Here is a 26233-nt window from a genome sequence, read left to right on the forward strand (position 1 = left end):
TATGCTGTAGTGACCATGCTCTTGTGTAGGTTTCCTCCTGAGCCATGAGCAGGAGGGGCAGTTACTTGTTCCGGCATACCATTTATGCTTGCATCAGAGCTGTCACATATGAACAGAGCCTAACTACATGGGCCCCAAGATTATGCTTTTGAGAGTATGTCCTATTCACTTGCCCATTCACTTGCCCCATTCGCTCCTAGACCATGCTCTACTAGCCACATGCTGGACCGCCCCCAACACTAACCGGTGACTTGACTAGCCTTTATAAGGGAGACAAAACACACCCAGATACCAGCTGCCCACAGAAAAAAAGAGAGCATAGTGCAGTGGTCAAGACGCAAGACTTCAGAAAAAAAAAGAAGAAAAAATCCAAAAACAGAAAGATCACGGGCAGCTGGGGGAGGGAGGGTCGCACATAGCTCAGAGAAAAAAAGAGAAGAAAAAAATAAAAGAAGGAAAAAAAAGCTTTACCACCTAAACATCTAACATGCCATTTATCTGCCATCTAATAGGAGTAGGCCTCAGTTGGTCCGAACCTTTTGCCATTTGAACCTTGGACCTTGCTTGTTGTTTTTCATCCTGCCCATGATCTGAGTTGCTAAGAGCAACCAAGTGGTGGGCGGCCGCGCTCAACTCAAATGCACCATCATTTGTTGCTCAGCAACCCCCACTTGCAAGCACGCACACGGGCTAAAAGACCTATCTATGATCAACAACCATCTATCACTTAGGGACACTTGCAACTAGCCATCAAATTGGCCTCACACTGGTTCGAACCATGCAGGCACCAAGTGTTTTTTTTTTCAAGCAGAATTACTTTTCAAGTTCCCAGCAGCCAGGGTTCCTTAAAATTCACTATGTCACAACCACTTCACATCATTATTAGTTTATTTGCTCTTCTGAGACAATCTGCAAAGCACATGTCTACCTAAGCTGCACCACCGGTTCTCGTTCGTGTTGCTGCATGGGTTAGCCATCTGTGATCCGAAACCCCAGTCCCTCAGTAAGCAACACACACTTCTCGACACAAACCAAGACCTCTGGGCAAGCATGTGGCGTTACGATCCTTTTCTGCATGTCTCTGGCCGCTAGTTACTGGTGTCTCAAGCTTGTAAAGGTATGCTGACAACCCCAGCACTGCCCGCCCTGGCTGTGTGTGTCAGTATGTTGATGGGCGGAGCAACAGGGCGCATGGGTGAAAAAGCCCTGCGGCAACGGGCGTACTAGATTTGGTCATACTCGAATGTGGCTCGTTGGATCTCACAGGTTTCTTATGAGATAAGCAAGCCGCCTGAATGACAGGTGAAGGATTGAATTGATTCATCTAGGCAACACAGACCGACACCTGCTCTATCTGTCCCGTGAGGGCCATTTCTTTGAGATATGTTTACAACTGACAACTTTCCCTTTCTGTTCGCCATATCATCTTCCTGAAGTCTGCGGCCCATGTCCTCGAGCCTGGGATCCTGGGCAAGTAAAGGCACCTGTCTGCGTCCCCGCCATGGCCGCAAGCGAGGAAGAGAAGGCCTCCACGGAGGAGTCGTCCATGACAACCACCATAGTGGGTGTTATCTCCATCGCCCTCGGCGCGATATCCACCATTCTCCGCTTCTACACCCGCATCCACAAGAAGGCTGGCCTCTGGTGGGATGACTGGTTGGCCCTAGTCGCAATACTGTCCGGTGGGCCGCGGCGAGGTCTCGGCGGGAAGGTCTGTCGTCAGGGAGCTCCAAGGAGGCTCTGCCCCAGGCGATGGAGCAGTACCATCCCGGGCCAGACCCTCCACCTGACCAGGACCACCGATACCCACGCGTCGACGTCGTGTTCCCCCAGCACGTCCAGCATCGCTGGGACACGTCCAGGATCCCAGGTCAAGGATACCAGCAATTTTATGGACATGTCCCGCAGGTCAGAAGTAGCAGCGACGTCAGCAGCAGCAGCCCACACGCTGGGCAGTATTATGCGGTCCAGGGCGCAGATGGGCGCGTCTACTGGGCCTAAGACAGCCCTGTTTGAAGGATTATCCGGCTGGCCGGAGCATCAAGATATATACAAAGGAAAAGAAAAACAAAAAGCAGAAACAAATACATCTGAGATGGTGAGTCGACAGCACTTCCAGGAGACCGTTTAGGCCCAAAGTGGTTTGACCTACTTGGCCCATCGTTGCTTGATACAACATAGTTGAATAGGCCTCGCCTGTTTAGTTGAGGGAACGGCTAAACCTTGGTACACTCTATAAGATCCCTGCCTGGATCCGAAGTTGCAAATACGCGGTCCTTCTGGGGGCCGTCTTAGTAGCCGCCCGTCAGGACTACCTATTGTACTTACTTCACGTCCCCTTGTCAGAATAAGGCCGTCTGTAGGGCCGGCATAGGCTGTGTTTACATCCGACCCCGAGCCAACCTCTGAAACAGCTCACACTCATCCTTACGGAACTGGGTACGCTCCTTCTGATGTCAGCCTTTGCGAGCAATGACTGGTTGGCAGATGGCTGGTGCTGCGCCTCCTGCCCAGTCATCATGCAGATACCGGTCAGCGTTCCTAATCCTGTTTGTCTCAGAGCCATAAAAGGGGTCTTCAGTCTCTGCCTAATTCCAGTCATAACAACAGCCTCCAAGCACAAGGCAGATTGATCCTCATATCGCGGGTTTGAAAACTATTATACCATGCCACGCTGGTTCTGGCATCCCCAGAGGCCAAAGACCTCGGCTGACGTCTTCCAGGTAGAGCAACAGCTATGGGGAATCCTCGCCGGGGATCGTGCACCGTACTGGTGCAAGCGTGCTGCCGAGCCGCGGAGTCCAGAGTCTGGCGCGGCGCCGCTCTACACCTCATTAGAGAAGGAGAGAAAGGAGGTCCGTCTCCTGAGGGTCAGCCGCCTCGCGCGGTCTGCTCCAGAAGAGGCGGGATTTGTCGGCCAACTAGTACACGCCGCCCTGGAGGACAATCCAACCTACGTCGCCGTTTCTTACGCACGGGACGACCCCTCGGCGGTCGGCCACTTTGTCGACTCAGATGGCGTCGAGACAGCACTCGGGTACAACCAGGCGGTCCTCGACATAGTCAGCACGCTCGTGCCCCCGGGGGATACGCTGTACCTGTGGATCGACGCAGTCTGCATCAACCAGGAGGACCCCGACGAGAGGGCCAGCCAGGTCGAGATCATGGGCGAAATCTACAGCACAGCACAGCAGGTCATCGTCTTCCTCGGGACAGCAGACGATGCGTCGACCCGCGCGATGGACCTGCTCCAGCTGACCCGGGGCCTCATGCAGGCCAGCGGCGATGTCCTCCTGACCCGAGGCCTCGAGGACTTTGAGAAGAGGTCGCTCGGCGCGGGAATACCCCCGGCCTCCTGGGCGGATGTCGCGCAGCTGCTCTGCAGGCCGTGGTTCACCAGGCGCTGGGTCGTCCAGGAGGTCGCGCTGGCCCGGGACGTGACGGTGGTGTGCGGCCGCCATGCCGCCAGGTGGGACGAGCTCTGCAGGCTCTGTGGGTGGATTGCGGACAACAGTGGCATTCTGCTCCGGGTGATGGAGAAGCATCGCACGAATCCCAACAGGGGACAACGGCTGGGCCGCGTCGAGGCCCCGTTCCGGAACCCGGGCCGCATCATGGCTGCGCGAGACCTCCGGGACGGTGCGAAGGACCCGGCCGTCTTGCAGCAGCTGCTCCTCCGCTTTCGTAATTTTCAGGCCGCTGACCCCCGTGACAGGATCTTTTCCCTGCTTGGTTGTGAGTCAAGTAGTCACCACCTCGAGAAGTACAGAAGCTGATGCGTCCTCATCCCCAAGTGGCGCTGCCCGCCGACCAGGTTGACCCCGATCTCCGGCCCAACTACAGGATCTCGGTCGAGGACTTGTACATCCAAGTTGCAAGCCGCATTCTTCGGAGGGATGCTGACCCCCTCATCCTGTCTGTAGCAGGTGTCGGCCACCGGCGATCTCTGGATCTTCCCTCGTGGGTGCCCGACTGGACCTCTCTCGCAGGAGGCACGAGTCTCGCCGAGATTGCAGCCGCGGGCAACTACCAAGCGACAGACCAGGGAACGAGGCCCTCCATCTCCTACGACCCCAAGCTACCAAAGGTTCTTTCCATCACCGGGAGCGTGGTCGACACTATATCAAAAGTGAGCTACGGACGCCCGCCACTCGGGCCCGGGGGTCGCATGGAATACGTTGGTGACACATTGGACTGGATAGACGGTGTCCTCGAAACCGCGGGACTCGGCAGCCTCCCCAGCAACGAAAAGCAGCCGCAATCCAACCCGGAAGAAGCGGCCCAAAGGACTGCCCTCTGGAGGACGCTGACCGCAAGCGGGCCGGCAGTGTCACCACAAAAGCAGCAGCAGCAGCAGCAGCAGCGTGAGGGCCCTCCGACGGAGCGAGGCTTCGAAAGGTGGCTGGAGGAGCGCCGGGCGTGCGACGCGTCAGATTCACTCGAGGTCCTTCGTCTCGGGAGGGCGGAGAGGGAGGAGGTCTCCAGGTTCGCCTACCACTGCGAGCGTGCGACCCGGGCCCGGCAGGTCTTCGTGTCGGCCGCCGGGCACCTCGGGCTTGCGGCTCCGGGTGCGAGGGTCGGGGACGCCATCTGTGTCTTCCCGGGGGTTCGGACGCCCATGGCTGTCAGGAGGGCTGGTGGGCACGGCGGGGGCAGTGATGCTCTTGGTGCCGGGGCATATGTCCTTGTGGGTGAGGTGTATCATCACGGCATTGTTTCGGGGGCGACTAGGTCGTTTTTGCCGGGCAAACCCTTCCGGATTGTGTGATTCCAGCGTGTGCTGACCGTCACTCCTGTGATTCAGAAGCCTCTGTTGGGCGCTGCATGCATACGCAGAGGAACGAAAGGGCAGGGAATTCACAGACGGTTGGCCTTCGGCACAGGTACCCCATGTAGTCATATTATCCCGCCATCCAGGAGAAAGCGGCATCAGACGCGAAATCGATGTCATCTTCGACTGCTTCAGATTTTCTCTGCCAGCCTGCTGTTGGGATTTCTGAGCTGGAGTCACTGTCCATCTCCGTCCCTTCATAATCTGGGCACTCGTTCAGAACTGGGCTCCTCCCTTCGTATGTGACAAATACTGGAAGAATGGAGCCGTCATCAAACAAGACCTCTTCACCAAAATCAAGACCGACCTCACCTGCAGGGCTATCGCTATTCGCATCGCTGCCTCGTATCCATTTCACCTTTTCCCTCCTGCTACCCACCTGATTCAGCAAGCCCTGCAGGAGCTGGGGTCCCAGGGGCCTCTCTGTCGACCTTGAAGGAGGGATGACGCCGCCGAATTTCTTCACGCCCGTGACGTTGGGTCCGAAATCTGCCCCGAGGAAGATCACAGAGGACCTCTCATGGTTTCCTAGTCTTATCAAGACCCCGTCGGTAGTGTAACTGCTGTCAAGTAATATCAGGCTCTTCCTCCGGTCAAAATTCTCATCGGGGAAGATTTCTATCCCGGCGGTGTCCTGGGACCGCTCCATGAGGGAGATGCTGTTGAAGTACCTCGACTCGAGGGTCCTCACCGGCCTCACGGGCGGCCCCTGGTCGCCGGACAACTGATGCGTGTCGTCGAACAGGAGCAAGAACGCATGGCCAGAGTGCCTCAGGCTCTGTCGGTAAAAGAACGCGTGCACTTCCGAGGGCGGATCTGGATAGGAACGTATACACAACGGCATGTGGCTCACTGCCCACGAGTGGTGCACGAGCAGCGGGCTCGGGGGGAACGGCTTCCTCCGCATGACACCCCTTGTTCGGACGTGGCCTGCGTCCAGGCAGGCTTGGATGGGCACGCAGGCGAAGCTGTCAGACCTGGCCCGGACGCTGCTGGTGTGGCTCGCGTTTAACACCCCGAACTGGTAGGAGAAGGCCTGGAGGATCGGCAGGCTGATCGAGAGGCCGGCGTTTGTCATGGTGAAGGCCAGGGAGTCGAACGAGTTGTGCTGGGCGCGGACATATCCTCCAGAATGCACAAAGGCCTGTGGGCATGGCGCAAGGAGGCTGGCCCACCCCGGGGGCACCTGGTCGGTCCAGGCCCAGCAGAATATGGTGTGGTCGGTCGAGGTCCGGATGATCTCCTCCTGGAGCCGGATGAACGCCTTGGGGCCCTCGCCGTAGAGCAGTGGCATGTTGATGTCGAATATGCCTAGCATGCAGTATGCCATGTCCTCGATTCTTGTGGTTACTCTCCGAGACAGCCATGACATCCTCTCTGCCACGCTCGCCCGACCCAGCGCCGCCCACCCATCAAGGAAATATTCCTCGGGTATGTTTGTGGTCCTAGAGATCTCCCCAGCTAGATCTCGGCGGTCAGCTATCACTGACCAATTCCTAGCGTAGAACCTCATCTGATGGGGGGCGAGAAGCTCCTGGAGCGTCCAGCCACGAGTGAACCATCTGCTCCGACCAAACTGCTCCTCGTAGTTCTGCGGCATGGGCTCCGAGAAGAGATGCCGAGGCCCAATGTCCGCCAGGTAGGCGTAGCAGACGCCGGCGTTCCGGTACCAGCTGAACATGGAGTTGATAGCCTCGCTCAGCTCGGAAGAGCTCCTCTTGTCTATGCAGACCGTGTCGACCCAGAGGTAGCCAAGGCCATCGGAACAGGCCTGCTGGCAAGCCATGTCGATCTTGAAGAAGCCTCTTTTCATCCTCGCGAGGTTCGGCCTCTTCCAGTCCTTGAAAGTCACCTCTTCATCCTCCCATGTGTGCGACAGGATCGCATATCCAGGTATGCCATCGCCGAAGAACTCGACGAGCTCTCGTGTGCGGGTTTCAATGAGCCGCATGGCGGGTCAAGGAGGGTCGTCCTGTGCGCCGCTCGCCGGACTCGGGGGACCAGCAGTGCAGGCTTGACCGAGGCCCTGGCAGACTTGGTCGCGCGTCCCTGGCTTATTCGCGCATCCCTTGCTTGTACACTGATGGCAACGTGCTCATGCAGGGATAACGTTACGATCACCCACCCGTGGCGATGCGCAGGCTCACCCAACGAACTGTGTATTTAGGGCCCGATGAAGCGTTGTGTCCTGAAAGGGGCATCCTCGAGGAAGACGGGGATGATCATTTCTGTCTTGGCGCAGGAGCTCATGCAGGTCAGATGAGTGCGAGGCCCATCTCGGACCTCTGCGGATTTTGTGGCTTTGGCGTGGCTTTGGCTGGTGGCTGTCATGGTTGGCCAGCGCCTGCATTTGCTCGTGGCAACGACCCACCCGTTATGGGCCAGCTTCCGGGAGACTGATTAAAGTGAGGGAATCGCAGCTCAGATAGCAAGTCATAAGACAATTGCTCCTCCGCCTAGAAAATAGCAGGCATTAAGCCTATCAGCCCTAACAGCTTATAAGCAAAAGTCATTCAGCTTATATACATCACTGATATCCATGAATCTAAGAGTCTCTGAAAGTGGTCATGTTTGATCTACCTAGTTCTCATTCTCCCCCTGATAACATCACTCTTGCTATAGAATAACTCTTCCCTCCTTATCAGCGAGGAGGATATCATCCGGGCCCGGGACGGCGTTCAGTTGATACAGATTGCAACTCTAAGAAAAGACGATAGCAAAAGAGTGGTTAGCAATGAGAACAAAGCAAGACGAAACGAAGAACTCTCAATACTGGCAATAGGTAGAAGCTACTTACATCAAGAAACTTTCTCTTGAACAGCCACCGCTCAGGCATCTCTTCAAAACTTGTATACCTCCTGATACCAAAGGAGACCTCTCCTTCAATTGCCCAGACCTCCTCATCCCCCTGAGGGACTTTGCCACCATCCTCATAGTAGCGAATGAGTGCCTCAAGGTTAGCACGATCGTCTGCAAATTTGTCTTTCTTCATCAAGCATTTAAACGCTAGAATTCTGCCTTCTCGTGAGTTCAGTAAAGGTCGAATGGGCGGTGGTTGTGTAGAAGAGGTTGAAGGTGAGTTCTTCGTCTCTTGAGCTGATGTTGATGAGGGCGGGTCCGTGGCAGGAGAAGCGACCGACAAAGTTGCAATTTCCTGAACAATTTGTGTCGCGTCACCCCCCACGGACGTGTTGCTCTGTTCATTGGCCATCTTCGTATGCAAAGCGGACGACTGGAATTATTGTTGATAAGGGCTGATCAGAAAAAACGATTTGAAGTGGAAGAACAATGGAGCATGTATTCAGAGGTGAGGTTGAGCGTGGTTGGACTCACCATTCTAGTTATAGGGAGACGGTGATGAAGTGGCAGAATAGTGGGTCATGTACTGCAGCAGTTGGTGCTGCGCCTTGGAACGCCGCTGCGCGTGTGGGTTCACTTTTGGCACAGCAATACTGTACTGTGCCCAGGAACTGTCCGCCAACTGCTCTCTTGGGGATTGAGAAATCATCAAGCCGTAATGTGATAGCCTCTGTGCCACAAGAGTTAATGACAAAAACTGTGCCCATCGGGTATGGATTACTTCCATGTAGCTGGCTATCGTCAATCAATTCAAAGAAATCTGACTTGTATTGAGATGTGTTGAGACGGGTTTACAGAAACAAGGAGGGGGATCTAAACCGAAACAACAATCAAGAAGAGGGAAAGAGACGAAAAGAGAATGCTATGCCGCTTAAAGCCTATCTTTACTTGATACTGGAGAAACAGGCCTATTTCGGAGACTAGTCGGAACCATGAGATCAATTCTAGGCCTGGAAGAACAACAAGCCGGCCGTTGGTTTGCGTGTGGCCCCCACTTATTATACTCTGTCTACAATTTTATTGGCAATGTATTTTTTAAACGCTGGGTCTTGAGTGTTCACCACTGTATGAAGGCGCCCTGTACATCTTCGGACGTATGCGGAGTAGAAGCGAAACCAGATAAGCCGATAAATGGCAGTGGTGATAAGTGTTGGTCTCTGATCTCGCCGAATTTTCCAAAAGGCCCTGCTCACTGGAGGCATGTGATCCAGTGGGTAGTGTTGTCGCACGAGGTGGCCTTCTACTGTCCAACCCATAGCTGAGCTTGTAGCGAGTGATGGTCGCCCTTGGGGAAGTTCCAGCGCGCTGGTGTTCTTGAGTGGGTTGCTATGGTGCAGGAATGCTTTTAAAAAGCATAAAACTCCCGTTGTGTCTCGGCGCAAGGCCTGCTTTCCCTCATGATAGGTCGCCTGTGAAGAGGACACTTGACCTCGACGGATTGTAGGCCGTGCAGTTACTTGTTCGGATTCGTACCAACGCCCTTTCTGAGGCCGATCCAGTCAGAAGTAGCAGAGATCAAGGAGGGGAAGCATGTCTCCATCCTACTGGTATAGAGCAACGCTTTACGATTCTCAGGTGGCAGCATCTCGGAGGTTCATTGCCTGCATGTGAAGGCGAGATTTAGTGGGCTGGAGGTCATTGCGACGGAAGGTCTGTTCCTTGTGGCAAGGATCTTGCAATCGTGTCGCAGATCATCCAGAGTACTTGCAACGCGGCCAGGGATGAAAGTCTATCAGGGCGTGTTGTCTTCGACATCGTCTAGAATGGCTTTCTGTGAGCTGAGCAGCGGACCATGAAGCAGTTCACCGTGATAAGGGCAAAGCACTGTACTAGTAAATGAGGCATATCCGGGCTTGTCTAGTGGGTGCGCTAAGCAAGCAGCAGGGGTGACCCACATGCAAACCAGTTCAGCAGCAAATGTGCCTGCCGTGGTTGAAACGTGGGGGGGAGCTGCAGCCAAGTGGGCCCTGGAGCTGCCGCGACTGACAAGCACTCGAGCTCAAGGGGACCTCGGGAGCTCCAGAATCTTGGGTGGAAAGTGGTAATCTGGACCTCGACGCAGAGTGTCATTTTCCCAGTCCCGACCTTATTGAGCGATTTATTTCAATTCCAGCCATGTGTTCTTAATACTTTCATCCCATCAAACAACAACCCCACTCTAGCCACCACCTCGATCCCCTCGAAACGGCACAATGCCTCCGCCGAACCCTCGAGGCAGTGGCCCGTCGTCGGGCCCTCCTGGCGACTACAAGGCCATTGCCGCCCAGTTCGCAGCAGCCAAGCGCCGCCAGCAGGTCGCAGAGGCCGACAGCAAGCACGAGGACCCGCGCGAGGAGCAAAAGAAAGCAAGCATCCTGCAGAGGCAGCGCGAGGCCCTCGAGGCACGCCGGAAATCCGCCTACGAGCGCCGGTGGGGATGGACGCTGGGCTTCTGGGTCTGGATGCTCTGCATCCACGTGATAGGCATCGCATACTTCACCTCGGGGTTCCTGTTGACCAGACTGGTCCTGGACGAGAAGTCAAGCTGCGATGTCAACCCCGTGGACGGCACGGAGGGGAGGGACCTGAGCATTCTGCCGGACTGGAAGGGGCGCGGTACGGTGGACGGCGGCTGCTGGCACCCCAAGACGTTCGACAAGGCCGTTGTCGTCCTGATCGATGCGCTGCGGTATGACTTCACCGTGCCCATAGAAGACGACGCCGAGTTCCACAATGCCTTTCCCTTCCTGTACGAGACCGCTGTCAAGTCGCCCAACAACGCCTTCCTGAGGCCCTTCATCGCCGACCCCCCGACGACGACGCTGCAGAGACTCAAGGGGCTCACAACGGGGACGCTGCCTACATTCATGGAGGTGGGAAGCAACTTCGCAGGCACCGCCATCGAGGAGGACAACCTGCTGATCCAGCTCCGCGATGTTGGCAAGAAGATTGTGCACCTGGGGGATGACACCTGGGATGCCCTGTTCCCGGAATACTTCCAGCCCAACATCAGCAGGTCGTACGACAGCTTCAATGTCTGGGATCTGCATTCGGTCGATAACGGGGTCCTCGAGCACATATTCCCGCTGCTGCAGGCGGACAGGAAGGGACAATGGGACCTGCTTATCGGACACCTCCTCGGTGTCGACCATGCCGGCCATCGCTACGGACCCGCCCACGCTGCCATGACAGCGAAGCTGCGCCAGATGGACGACTTTGTCAGGAATCTCGTGGACACCATCGATGACGACACGCTATTGGTTGTCATGGGTGACCACGGCATGGACCCCAAGGGCGACCACGGAGGCGAGAGCGACGACGAGGTGGAAGCTGCGCTCTGGATGTATTCAAAGAAGGCTGTCTTTGGCAGGACAAAACCCGAGTTCGTCGCCCCGCCTGCCACGGCCAAGGTACGACCTGTCAACCAGATTGACCTCGTGCCGACCCTTGCCCTCCTCCTGGGTGTCCCCATTCCATATAACAACCTGGGCGCACCCATCGAAGAGGCATTCGCAGGCAAGAAGGGAGATGCTTGGAACAGCCTGGCGTCAGCGTCTCGCGTGACTGCTGCGGGAATCAATCGGTACCAAGCGTCGTACTTTGCCGCGCGTGGCCTCGAACAGACAGCCGAGGCTGCAGCGCCGGCTGCCCTCTTCAGCAGCGCTGAGAAAGTCCTCAAGGACGACACGAGGGGCAAGTCCCGCGAGCTTGTGTATGCCGCATTCATGGACTACCAGGCAGAGACCCTGAGGATATGCAAGAGCCTGTGGGCCAGGTTCGACGTGCCAAGCATGCTGATTGGCCTTGTTGTCACCGGGCTCGGCCTCGTCGCGCTGGTTCTGTACGCCACCAAGGATGAAGACGACATCTTTGCTGCTTTGGACAACATCGAGCTCGACATTGCCGAGAGGAAGCTGGAGGCCGAGGGTATCGGGGCGGACGCGGAGGCTCTCTCGGACCAGACCCGCCAGAAGACCGTCACATTGGCTGCCGTGGCTGGCGCTGTCCCGGGAGCAGTCCTCGGAGCTGCATATGCTGCGGCCACCAATGCGCCAGACTACCGCCTCGCTGCTGCGGGAGCTGGCATCGCAAGTACTATCCTAGTTGTCGGCGCCCTCCTCCGCAATTCCCTTGTGTTGCCCATCCCTTCGAGCATCTGGGGCTGGATGGCCGCCGTGTTCACCATCAGCCAGTCCATCGGCTTCGCGTCAAACTCCTACACCATCTGGGAAGACAGTATTCTTCTCTTCTTCACCACCACATTCGGCCTTGCGAGTGCACTTGCGTCTCTGAACATCGAGAAACTGACAGACCGATACTTTGCCGTCTACCACTCAATCCTCTTCGTCCTACTTGGCCGGGCCGTGTCCTTCTCAAAGCTCTGTCGGGACGAGCAGTATCCCTACTGCATGACGACGTACTATGCGTCCTCGGCCTCTTCCACAGCCGCGACCTGGCACCTGGCCATACCTTTCTCAGTCTTTGCCATTCTTCCCTCGATCATCAAGGCCTTCTACATGCCCACCCGCTCCTACCACGGCCTGGCACCAACGTGGATCAGCTACGCTCTCCGGGCCTCGCTCTTCCTGTCTGCCGCCTACTGGACAATGGACACGGCAGACAATGAGAACTGGGCTACTGGGCTTTCCGACGGCATGCTCAAGATGTTCAGCGTGTACACCGCACAGCTGGCCCTTGCTATCGCCGTTGTCGCGGGCACGACTGCATTCATCTGGGCGCCACCCTGCATCTCCATCCTCACGACCTCGACCAACGCCAAGCGCGCCCAGATCGCCGTCCTCGGCTACGCCAACGCCAACGGCGCCCGGTACCTCTTCCTGCCGCTCAACATCATGACCGCCTGCATCATACTGTCGAAGCCGATGGGCGGGGGTGCCATTGCGATCATGATGTGGCAGGTCCTGTCGCTGATGGAGATCCTGGACCTGAACGAGCTCACGGGCGAGACCATCGGCCCGGTCATGCTGGGCCTGCTGGGCAACTTCCACTTCTTCAAGACGGGCCACCAGGCCGTGCTCAGCAGCATCCAGTGGGACGCGGCCTTCATCCCGCTCTTCTCGATACGGTACCCGTGGACGCCGCTGCTGATCATCCTCAACACGTACGCGGGCCAGATCCTGGCGGCGGCGTCGGTCCCGCTGGTCGTGCTGTGGAAGACGGGCCCCAAGCGCAAGGGCGTGCTAGAGAGCGTCAGCAGGGCGCTAGGCATCTTCGTCGCGTACTACGCCGTCGAGTCGCTAGCCACGATGGCGTGGGCCGGCTGGCTGAGGAGGCACCTCATGCTGTACCGCGTGTTCAACCCGAGGTTCATGATGGCGGCGATGGTGCTGCTGATCGTGGACCTGGTGGGGATCCTGGTCACGCTGACGGGCGTGAGGAGCAACACGCTCTCCATCGGCGAGGTGTTTGGCATGGCGGAATAGAGGTGCGGATGTGGTGTAAGATGTTTGCTTATCATAAGGGCATTGCATAGTCATCATATTTATATGGGCGGGCGTTCTGCTTTCACCAGGTGCAGATGGGGACAAAATGGTGGTCAGGTAGTATTGTGCTCTTTATCTAGTGGGGGTTGTGTATAACATCATGGTAGTATAGCAATCACTCCAGACAGGATTCTTCAAGGCTGATGGTGCTCCTTGCTGTCAATCAGACTTTTGCTTCAACGGGTTGGTCGTTTGGGAGGCAGCATTGCAAGTGTGTCTTGGTTGGTCATCTCCGCAGGGGCTCCCATATGTCGACGCTTTCTTGACGTTCTGGGATGGCATCAAACGAGACAGCAGGCAGGACGGCGAGGGAAGGGCAGAGGGCGTGATTACCTGTCCGTCACAGCCCGTACTGCCCCCACACCTGGTATATCCTGTCCCTGATGGCTTCGTGGCCGAGCGTCCGCGGGTGGAACGTCTTGCCGTAGTAAGTCGGCACCCACCACATCCTATTCTGCGGCATGATGCCGTCGTATGCCGACCGGAGTGAAGGATCGCGATGCTTCGCCATGGCCATGTAGCACAACGCCAGCTCACCCCAGTCACCTCGCCCCTGGGCTCGTGGCAGGCAGGTGTGAGGATCGACCAGCGGCGACAGCGGCGACAGGATCTTCTCCCCCCTCGAATACCCCGCCGAGCCGGGGTCACCGTTCGTCCCGTTCGGCCACGTCGTCTCGTTCCGCGCGTTGTCCGGGCCCCCGACGAGGAAGAACCAGCTGTCCGTCCGGTTATACGCCGGCTCCAGCACGCCGTCCTCGCAGAACCGGTGGCCCGCGAAGAGGTCATCGTAGTCGACAAACAGGACCCTGGGCCGCGGGCCGCGGAAGCGCGCCGCCGCCTCCTCCACCGTCCGCCGCAGCTTGTCGTTGGCGGCCTCGACCAGCGCGTTCATCCGCCCCCGGATGTCGCGCGACAGCCGCGGCCCGCCGTACCACACGCCCAGGGACATGTCGTCGCAACCCGGCGTGTCGGCGTCGAAGAAGCGCGCGTACCCCGTCACCGTCACGCTGAAGCGCGGCCTTGTCTCCCACGCCGCGGCGTCGAGCACCTCGCGCAGGATGACGGCCAGCCGCTGCTCGAACAGGCTGCTGCGCACGGCGGCGTCGGCCGCCTCGAGGGCCCGCTCGCAGGTCCCGCTGTAGAAGGAGTAGAACCGGAAGATGCAAGCGTTCATCACATCAAAGAAACCCAGGTCGTTCCCGCCGACCGACAGGGTCGCGAAGTCGAGGGGGAGCGAGGCATCGAGGAGGTCCACCTGGCCCGGCGCCGGCGTCTTCTCCCGCTGCTGCTGCGCTGTGGGGTGGCCCCCGCCGCCGCCGGACAGTATGTCGGTCGTGACGGCCCCTGTGCACGAGAGCCACTGGAAGGTGGTGTTGCGGCCCGTGGCGTTGTTGAGGTCCCGGTGGATCAGCTGCGGGTAGGCGTGCACGCCGTGCCGGCAGTCGCCCTCCGAGGGCATCTCCCTGTCGTCTGTGCCGGTGCCTATCCCGGCGCTGTAGCTGTCCCCGAGGGCGACGAAGCCGCGGGCCTGGCGGTTGGTGTGGCCGCTGGTGCCGAGGACTTGTTGTTGTTGTTGGGCTCCATGGTCTCGGTCGGGGATCCTGTCCTGGAGTGCTGATGATGCCGCCTGGCAGGGTGAGGTCAGAGCACAAGTGAGGAGGAGCGCAGCCGCCCGCATCTTCGCCGTCCGAGTGCTCGGCGAGCAAAGATCACATCACCGGTCGGTTGTGGGTGAGACTTGAGCCTCTGCGGCGGATGGCTTCCATCGAGACCTGGTGAGTCTTGAGAGGGACAGGCATGAGATTCAGGAGCCTGCTGCCTGACCCCTTTAAGATAAGACGGCCCAGGTGAGTGATAGATATGCGTACCGGGTGTGGCGCGCGTGACAGACTAGGGCCGAGTACTTGAGTAGTGGCGGATGAGGAGTGTAAGACGGCGATCGGATTCAGCCAATCGGCTCGGCACATGGCCTCGTTCGGGCGGCTCATCGGCCGGAATGAGGCACACCTCTTTGTTTGGTAGGTAGGGCTGGAGGCAATTTTCATTGGACGGGCAGGAACTTCACACTGGAGTTTTATCCATTCGTCGCCGTAACGTGGACTACGTTCCTTGTGGATTCAAGTCCCCATTCGGCTTCAAGCCGGTCTAAGACTCGAACCGTCCTCATCCGCAGCGTGCTCTTTTGCACGCTCGACCTTCTCTATCGAGTCGACGGTCTTGAAATCGCACCCCCAGACTCTCCAATCTTCAGAACGCCGTCGTTTATCAGCCTCACGATCCTGACGAGGCTCCCTCGTGTTGGCCCACCTGCCCCGGATCCGCCAGTTGAAATGGATGGCCTGCTTGTACGGCATCTCCGAGTCGTTAGAGACGGGCCACTTCGAGCAATGGGACCGCTGAGTCCCAAACTCTTTGTCCCCATCTAATATTTCCACTACACTTGCATCTCTCTTGGCATTCCAAGGAGGGCATGAATTTTGAAAAGGCATTGATTTTACAAGGTGGCTATGCCAATTTCATTACCTCTAATAGAATGAGACTTGGGATTTAATGTATCTGTTCTGTAATAATCTAGTGCCCAGTTCTGCTTACTGTGAATGGCTTATAGTGGGACCCCTTGTTAAGGCACCTCCTGAAATTCATCTTTAAAAAGCAAATAACAAATGTCCACCACGTATCACGGACACACTTTGGATGCTCAGTATAGTTGGGAACTCAGTCCAGCGGTCTCAAAGTTCTGCATTTGGATTGGTTGGGTAGCTCGACCAGTCTGACACTATCGTAATAGTAAGTTACCACGGGGCACTAAATCATGGCTGATCCCCAAGCCCAGTGAATGCTTCCATTTCGATCGACTTTGGGAATTCTCAAAATCATCTTTGTGGGCTTTGCTCTTTACACCTGGGCACTGGGCACGTTAGGCCACGGAGATTACGGGTCTTGTGCCACCTTATTAGGGTGTAGGCCTCTTTTGTACTGAGGACCCTGCATAAGCCCTGAAAGAGAGGGAAAAGGTCCAGAATCACCTAGTATTCAGATCAGTCAGTTTCCACATTGAATGGCCAAAGATGAAGCCAAGCCATGCAAACTATTTAGGTATCTGGGTACGCAGTTCAAGTCATGCACCAGGGTGGGCCAGCTGCACTATCATTTGATTGACCAATCATGTCCAGGCGATAAACCCCACGCACCCAGCACGTACCGCTGTACCTTGCTGCCCCTCCGCAGTCGGACGATGTGCATCATTTTGGACGATTTTACAGGGGTCAGAATTTCAAGATCTGCTGTGACAGACAGACAGCTCCGTATGCAGGTTAGTCATAGGCTCTGGGACGAGGCAATAACAAATTTTGCCAGGACGTCTTCCCAATTCCTCAACTCCACTTGGACCGAACCCATACCGCAGGGAAGCCTGTCCAAGGAAGCATCATACCATGTCGTCCCAGCTTCCCGATCCCACAGCGGACCTCGACTGGTCGGGCTTCGTCGGCCCTATCCACGAGCGCTTCAGGGCCTCCGCCGAGGCTCACCCGGACAGGACATGCATCGTCGAGACCAAGACCTCCACCACCCCTGAGAGGGTCTTCACCTACCGCCAGATCTACGAGGCGTCCAATGCGCTCGCCCACTACCTGCACGATGCGGGCGTCACCAACGGCGACGTGGTCATGATCTGGGCACACAGGTCCGTCGACCTCGTCGTGTGCATCATGGGGACCTTGGTAAATTGCCACATGCCCGCTCGAATGCGAAAGAACTCGTACCTAACGAACCTCTCAAGGCATCCGGTGCCACCATGACCGTGCTGGACCCGGCATACCCCCCGGCGCGTCAACAGGTGAGTCGTTGCCCAGCAGAGCGTTCCTTGAGCAAGGCGACTGAGCAGGGCCCCTTAGGTCTACCTCGAGGTCTCTCAACCACGAGCGCTGATCCGGATCGGGCGGGCAACAGACGAGAACGGGCCCCTGGCCCCCCTCGTCCAGAGCTACATCGACGAGTCGCTCCAGCTCAAGGCCGAAGTGCCCGAGCTCCGCCTCCGTGACGATGGCTACCTCTTTGGAGGAGAGGTCGACGGCAAGGATGTCTTTGAGAGCGCGAGGCAGAAGGCCTCCTCACCACCCGATGTCCTGGTCGGGCCAGACTCGAACCCCACCCTGTCTTTCACCTCGGGGAGTGAGGGGCGCCCCAAGGGCGTGCTGGGTCGCCACTACAGTCTGACCCGGTACTATGGCTGGATGGCTGAGCGTTTTAACCTGTCGTCTGAGAGCAGATTCACCATGCTTTCTGGAATTGCTCACGACCCCATCCAGCGTGACATCTTCACTCCACTGTTCCTCGGGGCACAATTGCTTGTTCCGGCGAAGGAGGATATCCAGCACGAGAAGCTTGCAGAATGGATGAGCGATCACAAGCCCACCGTCAGCCATCTGACCCCAGCTATGGGTCAGATCCTGGTGGGCGGTGCCTCGGCCGAGTTTCCCAGCCTCCAGAATGTCTTCTTCGTTGGCGATGTCCTGACGACGAGAGACTGCAAGGTGCTTCGGCGACTTGCCGTCAACGCCAACATCATCAACATGTACGGAACGACCGAGACGCAGCGAGCAGTCAGCTACTACGAGATCCCGAGCGCCGCCAAGGACCCTGACTACCTCAACCAGCTCAGGGATACCGTCCCCGCCGGAAAGGGCATGCAGAATGTCCAGCTCCTGGTGGTGAGCCGAGAGGACAGGACCAGGATGTGCAAGGTGGGCGAGGTGGGCGAGATCTACTGCCGTGCTGCAGGTCTGGCCGAGGGCTACCTGGGAGACGAGCAGAAGAATGCTGAGAAGTTCCTCGACAACTGGTTCGTCGACAACCAGAAGTGGGTTGAGCTCGACGCACAGAACAGCAAGGATGAGCCGTGGCGGAAATACTACAAGGGCCCTCGGGACAGGCTCTACCGCACTGGTGACCTGGGACGGTACCTGGAGACCGGAGACGTCGAGTGCACAGGTCGTGCCGATGACCAGGTCAAGATCCGGGGTTTCCGAATCGAGCTGAACGACATCGACAGCAACTTGAGCCAGCACCAACTGATCCGAGACTGCAAGACGCTGGTGCGGAGGGATCGAAATGAGGAGCCCACGCTCGTGAGCTACATCGTCCCCGAGGCCAAGGAGTGGCAGAAGTGGCTCTCTTCTTTCAACTATGAGGACGTCGAGGACGAGGGTGTCGAGATGGGCACAGTGACGGTCTATCTGAAGAAGTACCGTCGGATGCAGACCGAGGTGCGAGACCATCTCAAGTCTCGCCTGCCGGTCTACGCCGTGCCAACCATCTATATCGTGCTCAACAAGCTCCCCCTGAACCCGAACGGAAAGGTCGACAAGCCCAACCTGCCCTTCCCTGATGTGTCTGAACGGACAGAGGAGGCATCGGAGGAGGACCTGAAGAACTGGGAGTCCCTGACCGAGACAGAACGCGCCGTTGCCCAGAAGTGGGCGGAGCTCGTCCGTGGTCTGAACCCCAAGACGATCCGACGGGACCAGAGCTTCTTTGACCTCGGTGGACACAGTCTGTTGGCACAGCAGCTACTCTTGATGACACGCAAGAACTTTGGTGTTGATATTTCCATCAACATGCTATACGAATACCCTACGCTCAACGGCTTCAGCAGCCAGATTGAGAAGGTCAAGGGAGGCGCAAGCGTGGACGTTGAGGAAGGCGAGCCGGAGTACGCCAAATCCTTCGACGAGCTGGTTGAGATCCTGGCCGACAAGTACCAGCCGGCCGACGTTGGGGAGGCGGAAAACTTGACCGTTTTCCTCACCGGAGCCACAGGGTTCTTGGGCGCTTACCTCATCAACGAGATCCTCGGGCGTGCGAAGCCGAATATGAAGCTGATTGCTCACGTCCGAGGTGCCAAGAACCCTGCTGCGGCATTGGAGCGGCTGCAGCGCTCGCTCCGCGGGAACGGCGTGTGGAAAGACGAGTGGAGCTCAAGACTGAGCTGTGTCGTGGGGGACCTGTCCCAGCCACAACTGGGCATCGACATTCTCACATGGAAAAGGCTGAGCAAGGAGGTTGACGTGGTCATTCACAATGGTGCGTCTGTGCACTGGGTCAAGCGGTATCACGAGATGATGCCCCCCAATGTGCTCTCGACCATCGACGCCATGAGACTGTGCAACGAGGGCAAGGCCAAGCGGTTCGCCTTCGTCAGCTCGACTGCCGTGCTGGACTCGGACCATTACATAAAGCTGTCTGAGGACTTGACCAGAACAGGGCAAGGGTCGGTAACCGAGGAGGACAACATGCTAGGTTCTCGGACGGGCCTCGGCACCGGCTATGGCCAGACCAAGTGGGTGTCGGAGCAATTGATTCGCGTCGCCGGCCAGCGCGGACTACAGGGAACCATCATCAGGCCGGGGTATATCCTAGGCGACGCTGAGACTGGAGTGTCTAACGTCGATGACTTCATGGTGAGAATGCTCAAGGGTTGCATCCAGCTACAGAGCCGGCCGCGCATCATCAACACGGTGAACGCGGTGCCGGTCAGGCACGTCGCGCGGGTGGTCGTCGCGGGCGCGCTGAACCCGATCGCCGGCGGCGGGATGCACGTTGCCCAGGTGACGGCGCACCCGCGGCTGCGGATGAACGAGTACCTGTCGATCCTGGAGTACTACGGGTACAAGGCGCCCGAGGTGTCGTACGACGCGTGGAAGGAGGACCTGGAGCGCTTCGTGTCGGCGGGCCCCATCGAGAAGGACCAGGAGCAGCACGCGCTGATGCCGCTGTTCCACTTCTGCATGAACGACCTGCCCGCCAACACGCGGGCGCCCGAGCTGGACGACCGCAACACCGTCGCCGTGCTCAAGGCCGACGCCGACAGGTACACGGGCGTCGACGAGAGCATGGGCTACGGCGTGTCGAGGGAGGACGTCGGCCGGTACCTCCGGTTCCTCTCCGAGACAAAGTACATCAGCGCCCCGTCCGAGAGGGGCCGCCCCCTCCCGGAGATCAAGGCCGACATTGCCGGCGCCAAGGCCGCTGGTGGCCGCGGCGGTGCTTGAGCTGTGGTGACCACTGCCGTGTGTTTTTCAGAGGATTAGATAAAAGGAGCAACCAGAATCGAACCGTCGCGCGATTTTACACCATAGTGTCTGCCATAGCCTGTGCTCGCGACAATTCTCGTTGATATCATGGCGAGCTGTTCGTCAGTAGCCCTTTGAAGCGAGTCACACGTGAGACCATCAGGCTGATGTACCAGCGCTGTACTTGAGTATACCCGCCCCTCATGCTAAGCCCTATCGATGGCGGTTTACATGATCGGAATTGGGTTTTCCCAGCCGTTCGCCGTAGTGGCGCTCCAAGTCCGCCCGTATCCGCGTCGGCCCGTTTGGGAGCAGGAGGCTAAGAAACCCCATGACTCTCTAGATATAGTCCAGCCCAAGTCAAACCCCACCTGCGGGATATATACTCCAGCCACGAGCCCTCAAGTGGCCCGGGTCCTCATAATGAGGGGGCTGGGTCCATGGCAGCATGTGAATTGAATGACTTTATAATATCGTATTTTGTCTCACTTCTGTCTGTGCGGCACGAGGTTGAGGCCACGTCCCCACAGACGCACTGTATTCTCTCTGCACTGTCATCGGCACTGTAGTTTTTGTTTACCACTGGATGAAGGCGGCACATATAATTTACATGTATGGAGGTTAAAACGAAACCACTTGTCTCGCTTCTATTCCACATTTGTCCAAAGTCCTATCACACAGCGAGACGGCTACCTACTAATTGCTACTCGTGACAGACCGGCGGCATATTGATAATTAATTCGAACATTGACCATTCCTAGTAGTATAGAAGCCGGTATAGGTCGGTTCCATCACACATGGCGCCTTCGTGAAATCTCACATGTACAGCCTTGATGGGGTCGGAGATGCTAGCAGCTGACATGAATCCAATGACTGCCTGTACAGAGGCCCGGCCGGTTAAAAGACCAGAAATTCAAGCCCAACAACTTAAACTCTAAGCAGTATAACACCACCTTATGATATCATGCCGTCGTGATAGCTGTCCTGATAGTGATCTCTCTAAGAGCAGACAAATGCCCATTTGCTCGCATGACTGGTTTTCTACGAGAAAAGTGAGCAGATATCTCTGATGAGTGGTCTACCCTCCGGGCCAGCAACGCGATGGAGCAGAGCTTGGTCTTACTTATCTGCGTGGCTGGCAATCACGTCAACAGAGTATCAACTGAAATACGTGTACGAGGAGTTGTCCTAGGGGCGAAGCGGAAGGGAGCTATCTAGGCGGGAGCTACTCCTTCCTCAACACCACAACTCAGGTACGTACAGTACATACAAAGATACATTGATTGACTAATGATCCACGTTGAAGAATGCTGGTCTCGAGAAGGTACCTACCTAGAACTCGTGTAGGTTAAACGCTAGGTCTTGCTAGTGTGTGTGTTCGCGTGGATACCTAGGCAGGTGTGTGTGTACATTGGTGCCTTCCCATGGTACATTTGTGCCAGATATAAAGAGACGAGTACAAGCAGAACCTCCTAGTCAATGCTTGGCTCAGTTTTTCTCCCCACATTCTTCTTCTAATTCTTTCTTGTTCATATTAACTCGTCTGTAAACGACTAAGATGCAGGGTAGCCATGCAGAAGGAAGCCACAGTCCTCGGGCTGTTAATGTCCCACATCTGTCATCCCCATGTGCCACTTATGCCACGCCAAGTCAAGCCCGTCCACCTCCGCCTCCGCCCCCGCCGGGACTCGCGGCGGACGCACGAGTCGGGAGCTTGCACGACCCAGCGACAGCCGGCCAGGTACCGAGTGGTGTTGTGGCGCCTGTCACAGCTGCACCACCAGGCCTGCCTCCGATGTATGTCCCTGGCTTGGGCGGCCAGGGAGGCGCCCAGCCCCCAGCTCCTGAGCCTCAACATCAGAATGGTCAGGAACAGGTAGGCACCACAGGCCGTGACATCCTGCCATCTCCTACTAACCGCGACCGCTCAAAGACTGGCTGGAAGAGCTGCTCAAACTGCAGGGCGCGCAAGGTGAGACGAGGGACCGGGCCGCTGGTTCATGTGTTCGCCTGCTGTTGACGCGATACCTTGCTAACATGTTTGCACAGGTCAGCTGCAATAGGTCAATACTTCCTAATGGCTCTTGCCAACAATGCGAGGAATTTGGCTTGGATTGCGACGTCGTCAAGGATCAAGGTGAGCCTGCCTTGCACCACTCGCACCCCGTCCAAGCGACGAAAACACACTGACCTAGCCATCTCTTCAGGCAAGGCATGTCGGGTCGTCCCGACGAGGGACCGTACAGAGGCAGGGCATGCCAGGAGACGGGCACAGAGGGCGTGCAAGCAGTGCCGCGCTGGCAAGACAAAGTGTTCTGGAGAGACCCCACGGTGCCAGCGTTGTCAGGAGCGTGACCTCCCCTGCGAGTATCTCCCTTCCAAAAGGAATTTGTCCTACGAGCCTTTTCCGCTGTCAGCCCGCCGAGGCAACAGCCAGAAGGCTCCAGCTGGTCCTGGTCTTGTGGCCGTCAAACACGAGGCAACCCCGCTGCCATCGCCCATCTCTCCGGCCATGACGACCCAGGCTCGACGGTCTTCGGCAGGGAACCTATACGCAGAGTCCGTACTCCAGCTGTGATGACTTGCGCTGGAATCTGCAGCTAACGCATCCGCAGAGACCTGCTAGCTCGGAAAGACACCTTGCTGAGACACTTTGGAGGTTTCTTTTTACGGTGGGCACCGATGCCTTGCATGGGCATCCTGCATCCCGACACAACCTACGCCGAGATCGACAAGAGGGAGCTCCACCCCATCGTCGCCGCCGCCGTCTGTGCCATGACCTCTCGGATCATCGCCCCCGGCCATGAACATGTCCCATTTGCCGAACAGTGCGCAGACCGTGTGGACTTCTACCTTTTCAGCAACATCAACTCGCTGCTGCGCAAGCCGGCCCACAAAAACCTGGTTGTGCTCGTATGTGCCATCTGCCACTTCTGGCACGAGAATCAGACGGGCAAGGTGTGGATGTATATGTCGCTTGCCGCACGCCTCATTACTGCCCTGCAGCTCAACAGGGACGGCGCGGGCGGGTCCCTCGTCGAACAGGAGATGAATCGACGGCTGGTGTGGGCGTGCTACATACTGGACCGTCTGCTGGCGGATGGGTCCGACGAGCACCTCGTGCTGCGGGATGACAACATGCACCTCGGACTTCCCGTGAGCGATGAGGTGTTGTACCAAGCCGTCAGGGATGAAGCCTCCAAGGCCGTAGGTGTAATGAGAAAGGAAAAGGACGCCACCGCATGCTGGCCTAATCCAACGCCGAGCAATTCCAGAAACCTCTGTCTGGATACATACCACCTGAGGCTCCACCAGCTACGACACCAAATCCTTGGTGATACGAAACGCCTTACAACCAGGCCACAAATGGAACCCTCTGAGGTGATGTCACTGGTCAACCGCCTCCAGAGCCAGCTAGTTGTCTTCAGGACGACATTGCCCGAGGAATTCTTGCTGACAGATGCCAATATCAACCGCTTTCTAAACTCGCCATGGGGGCCGAGCTTTATAATGCTGCACACTCTCTCCCACGTCCTCCACATTGACCTTTACCGCTTCACGGTACCAGGAATCCGCGAGGCGGCCAGTCCAGACCTGTTAGAGGAGTTGCCTAACGACTTTGTTTACAAATCCCAGAGACAGGCGGTCGGCTACGCAGTCAGTCTGGCCCGGTTTTTGCGGGTTCTGCAGCTCATCGTGGCCCGGCGGCCCCCCGGGACCAGCACCGAGGAGCTCCTCACAGTGGACGAAATGTTTGCAATATATGTTGTTCAACCGACCAAGATACTGCTAGCGGCAAGGCGACACCGCTTGTTTAATGACCTTGAATCCAGCACCGCGCCCCTGGCCCGCCCGGAAGCTGTCGATGATGCCGCCCTAGCGGCTCTCGTACAGTCCAACATGCAACTAATCTCTCGCTTCGCCCGCTTCTTTCCTCGTGTTTTAGAAATAGTGAGCTTAGGTCCCCCTCTGTTCTTCACACCGAAGTTGTGGTCATTGGCTAATCACGCGGCCCAGACCCAAGAACTTCAGCACGAGGTCGACAACTTTTCGCATAACCCTCACAACAACCATGTGGGCCCGGTAGGGTACGTAGACAAGACTCAAAGATAGCTCGCGCGAGTATGTTCCCGGATCGAGCGCTGACCATGACCCGGAATTTTAGCACGTCGCCCGCGGCCGGGCCGTCAGGGCCGTTGAGACTACCGGCTCCTCATGACCTCCTCGAGCGTGTCTTCAGACCAGAAGAAGCGGACAGGTACGAGCAGAGGAACAACAGGTCAGCCGCTGACCGCTGGCTCCAATCGAAGAAGATTGAAAAGAAACGGAGCTCGGCGCTGATGACGCCTCCGATGAGCATTGCCACAGACCCGGCGGCGTCCATCTCGCTCCCGGCCAGCGGCGCCCCAGAGATACCCGGCTGGCTCGCAGAGGCACGGGGCTGCGACCCTGTGTCGAAATCCCCTTCACAAGGCAGCGGGGGAACCAGCCCCGCAGATGCCCAAGCTTGTTTCACGAACCCGTACGGTGCCGGCCTGGGTCTGACCGGCGCGCACCCGGATGGCGATGCCCGGTCCATGCCGCGTCGTCGGCAAACGAACTTTGATAGGGCGTACCACATGACGCCATTGATGGTACACGAGGAGCGCGCCATGGGCAGTGAGAGTGCCGCCGCCATTCCGAACTATAACGAGCCGAGCAACAACCAGGCGCCGTATAATGGACGAAACCACAACGGGCCGAGAAACAACCAGGCAGCGCATCGTGGACGAAACCCTAGTGGGCCGAGAAGCACCCACAAATCACGGCTCAATGGCCCACCATCGTACTTTGAATGAAGGAGCAGCGGTGGAAGTTGTGCGCTGGCGCAGGTCTACAGGCCGGAATTTGTCTTCGAAGCGAGTTCATCAGACTAGAATGTAGAGCATTCCCACCCCCGACCTGCGCACGACCTCAACTGTATCGCTGTTCGGGTAGTTCAAGTCGAGCCCAGACGACATCCTCCGCCGCCAATGCCCGCCCATCCCCCGGCACCAGTAAGGCCCACCGCCGACCAGCCCCGACCTACTCCGTACCTAGGTACATACTTACCCGCCGTCCTCCCAACCGCGGCTATCCTGCAAGGGCCAGACGCCTCCACGGCCACTGGCGTGCCCGATGTGGTTACTGCGATCAGGAAGGAGTGGTGGTGGTGGTGGTGGGCGTCTATCGCTTCGGCGGGCGTAGCCTCTTCCCAGGACAGGTTTCGCCGTAATCCGTGGCCGGCTCGAAGAAGGAAGGCTGGACAGGCCTTTCACATACCAGGTAGGGTAGGCAGGCGGCTCCCACACCCGTTGATGTCGTTCTAGTATACAAGGTCCCCTGTTTTTACATATCTGGATCGTCACTTCCCGCCCCCCCCCCCGGCTGCAGGCACGAAGTCGTGGGCTTTTTTTACGACAAGTGACAAAAGCAAGAACCGGGGGGGGGGGCGGCCAAGGGCGGACCCAAGGGCCACGCTGAAGATATGTGTGTAGGTGATCAATCAGCCAGTCAATCCCGGGCCCCCGCCCACCAAGTGCCCACCACGCAGGATCCGCGAAAAGGAGCCAGCCTAGCACCTGCTTCGATACTAGCCTGGCCACCTAGGTACCGATACAGTTAGGCGCCGTCATCTTTTTGGGGGCCAACCCTCCCAAAACGCCCAGGCCGCCCCAACGCCCGTCACGAACGCCCCCTGTTTCCCCAGGGCTAGAGGGGGGGGGGCGCAAGCCGGGTGGCTTTTTTTTTGTGTGTGGGCTAATTAACACATCAGACGAACCATGCCCGAGCGGCATTGTCTCTTTATTTAGACTACCAAACATGTTTACGGCGATAAAGTCGATGATGGGGAGTGTCGCATCGGACTCGATGGCCATAGTCCTCCCAAGCCACGTGATGATCAACCCGTTCCCGCCTGCCTGGCAAACGAGCGAGCGAGGCGAGGGAGGAATGGTGGAAATTTCCGG

At 57.5% G+C, this 26233-nt stretch overlaps 6 protein-coding genes across 6 annotated transcripts; 4 read left to right on the top strand and 2 right to left on the bottom strand.

Annotated features, from left to right (window-relative positions):
- Positions 1 to 2617: 2617 nt before the first annotated feature.
- On the top strand, positions 2618 to 4768 carry KVR01_004138 (uncharacterized protein; the record flags this gene model as incomplete). Its single annotated transcript, XM_044784207.1, has 2 exons — positions 2618 to 3735; positions 3795 to 4768. Exons 1-2 carry the CDS (start codon positions 2667 to 2669, stop codon positions 4766 to 4768), a joined length of 2043 nt encoding a protein of 680 aa, XP_044646302.1. The 5' UTR covers positions 2618 to 2666.
- A 133-nt stretch (positions 4769 to 4901) lies between these two features.
- On the bottom strand, positions 4902 to 7022 carry KVR01_004765 (uncharacterized protein; the record flags this gene model as incomplete). Its single annotated transcript, XM_044794428.1, has 1 exon — positions 4902 to 7022. Exon 1 carries the CDS (start codon positions 6780 to 6782, stop codon positions 4902 to 4904), a length of 1881 nt encoding a protein of 626 aa, XP_044646929.1. The 5' UTR covers positions 6783 to 7022.
- Positions 7023 to 9882: 2860 nt separating this feature from the next.
- KVR01_004601 (mannose-ethanolamine phosphotransferase GPI13) lies at positions 9883 to 13113 on the top strand (the record flags this gene model as incomplete). Its single annotated transcript, XM_044782054.1, has 1 exon — positions 9883 to 13113. The coding sequence occupies one exon, from the start codon at positions 9883 to 9885 to the stop codon at positions 13111 to 13113; it is 3231 nt and encodes a 1076-aa protein (XP_044646765.1).
- A 400-nt stretch (positions 13114 to 13513) lies between these two features.
- On the bottom strand, positions 13514 to 14851 carry KVR01_004408 (uncharacterized protein; the record flags this gene model as incomplete). The annotated part of the gene is made up of 1 exon (XM_044787579.1): positions 13514 to 14851. One exon carries the CDS (start codon positions 14849 to 14851, stop codon positions 13514 to 13516), a length of 1338 nt encoding a protein of 445 aa, XP_044646572.1.
- A 1631-nt stretch (positions 14852 to 16482) lies between these two features.
- Positions 16483 to 20309, top strand: KVR01_004372 (L-aminoadipate-semialdehyde dehydrogenase). The gene is made up of 3 exons (XM_044794121.1): positions 16483 to 16895; positions 16955 to 17011; positions 17070 to 20309. The coding sequence occupies exons 1-3, from the start codon at positions 16608 to 16610 to the stop codon at positions 20223 to 20225; spliced, it is 3501 nt and encodes a 1166-aa protein (XP_044646536.1). The 5' UTR covers positions 16483 to 16607; the 3' UTR covers positions 20226 to 20309.
- Positions 20310 to 22928: 2619 nt separating this feature from the next.
- Positions 22929 to 25265, top strand: KVR01_004238 (uncharacterized protein; the record flags this gene model as incomplete). Its single annotated transcript, XM_044791506.1, has 3 exons — positions 22929 to 23453; positions 23628 to 24334; positions 24412 to 25265. The coding sequence occupies 3 exons, from the start codon at positions 22929 to 22931 to the stop codon at positions 25082 to 25084; spliced, it is 1905 nt and encodes a 634-aa protein (XP_044646402.1). The 3' UTR covers positions 25085 to 25265.
- Positions 25266 to 26233: the final 968 nt, after the last annotated feature.

This window comes from Diaporthe batatas (assembly GCF_019321695.1).
Source record: "Diaporthe batatas strain CRI 302-4 chromosome Unknown Contig00004, whole genome shotgun sequence".
NCBI lineage: Eukaryota > Fungi > Ascomycota > Sordariomycetes > Diaporthales > Diaporthaceae > Diaporthe > Diaporthe batatas.

Coding starts and splice junctions, on each gene's coding strand:
- KVR01_004372 (XM_044794121.1), top strand. CDS start 16,608: ATGTCGTCCCAGCTTCCCGATCCCACAGCGGACCTCGACTGGTCGGGC. Junction 16,896..16,954: donor TGTGCATCATGGGGACCTTG/GTAAATTGCCAC, acceptor GAACCTCTCAAG/GCATCCGGTGCCACCATGAC. Junction 17,012..17,069: donor ACCCCCCGGCGCGTCAACAG/GTGAGTCGTTGC, acceptor AGGGCCCCTTAG/GTCTACCTCGAGGTCTCTCA.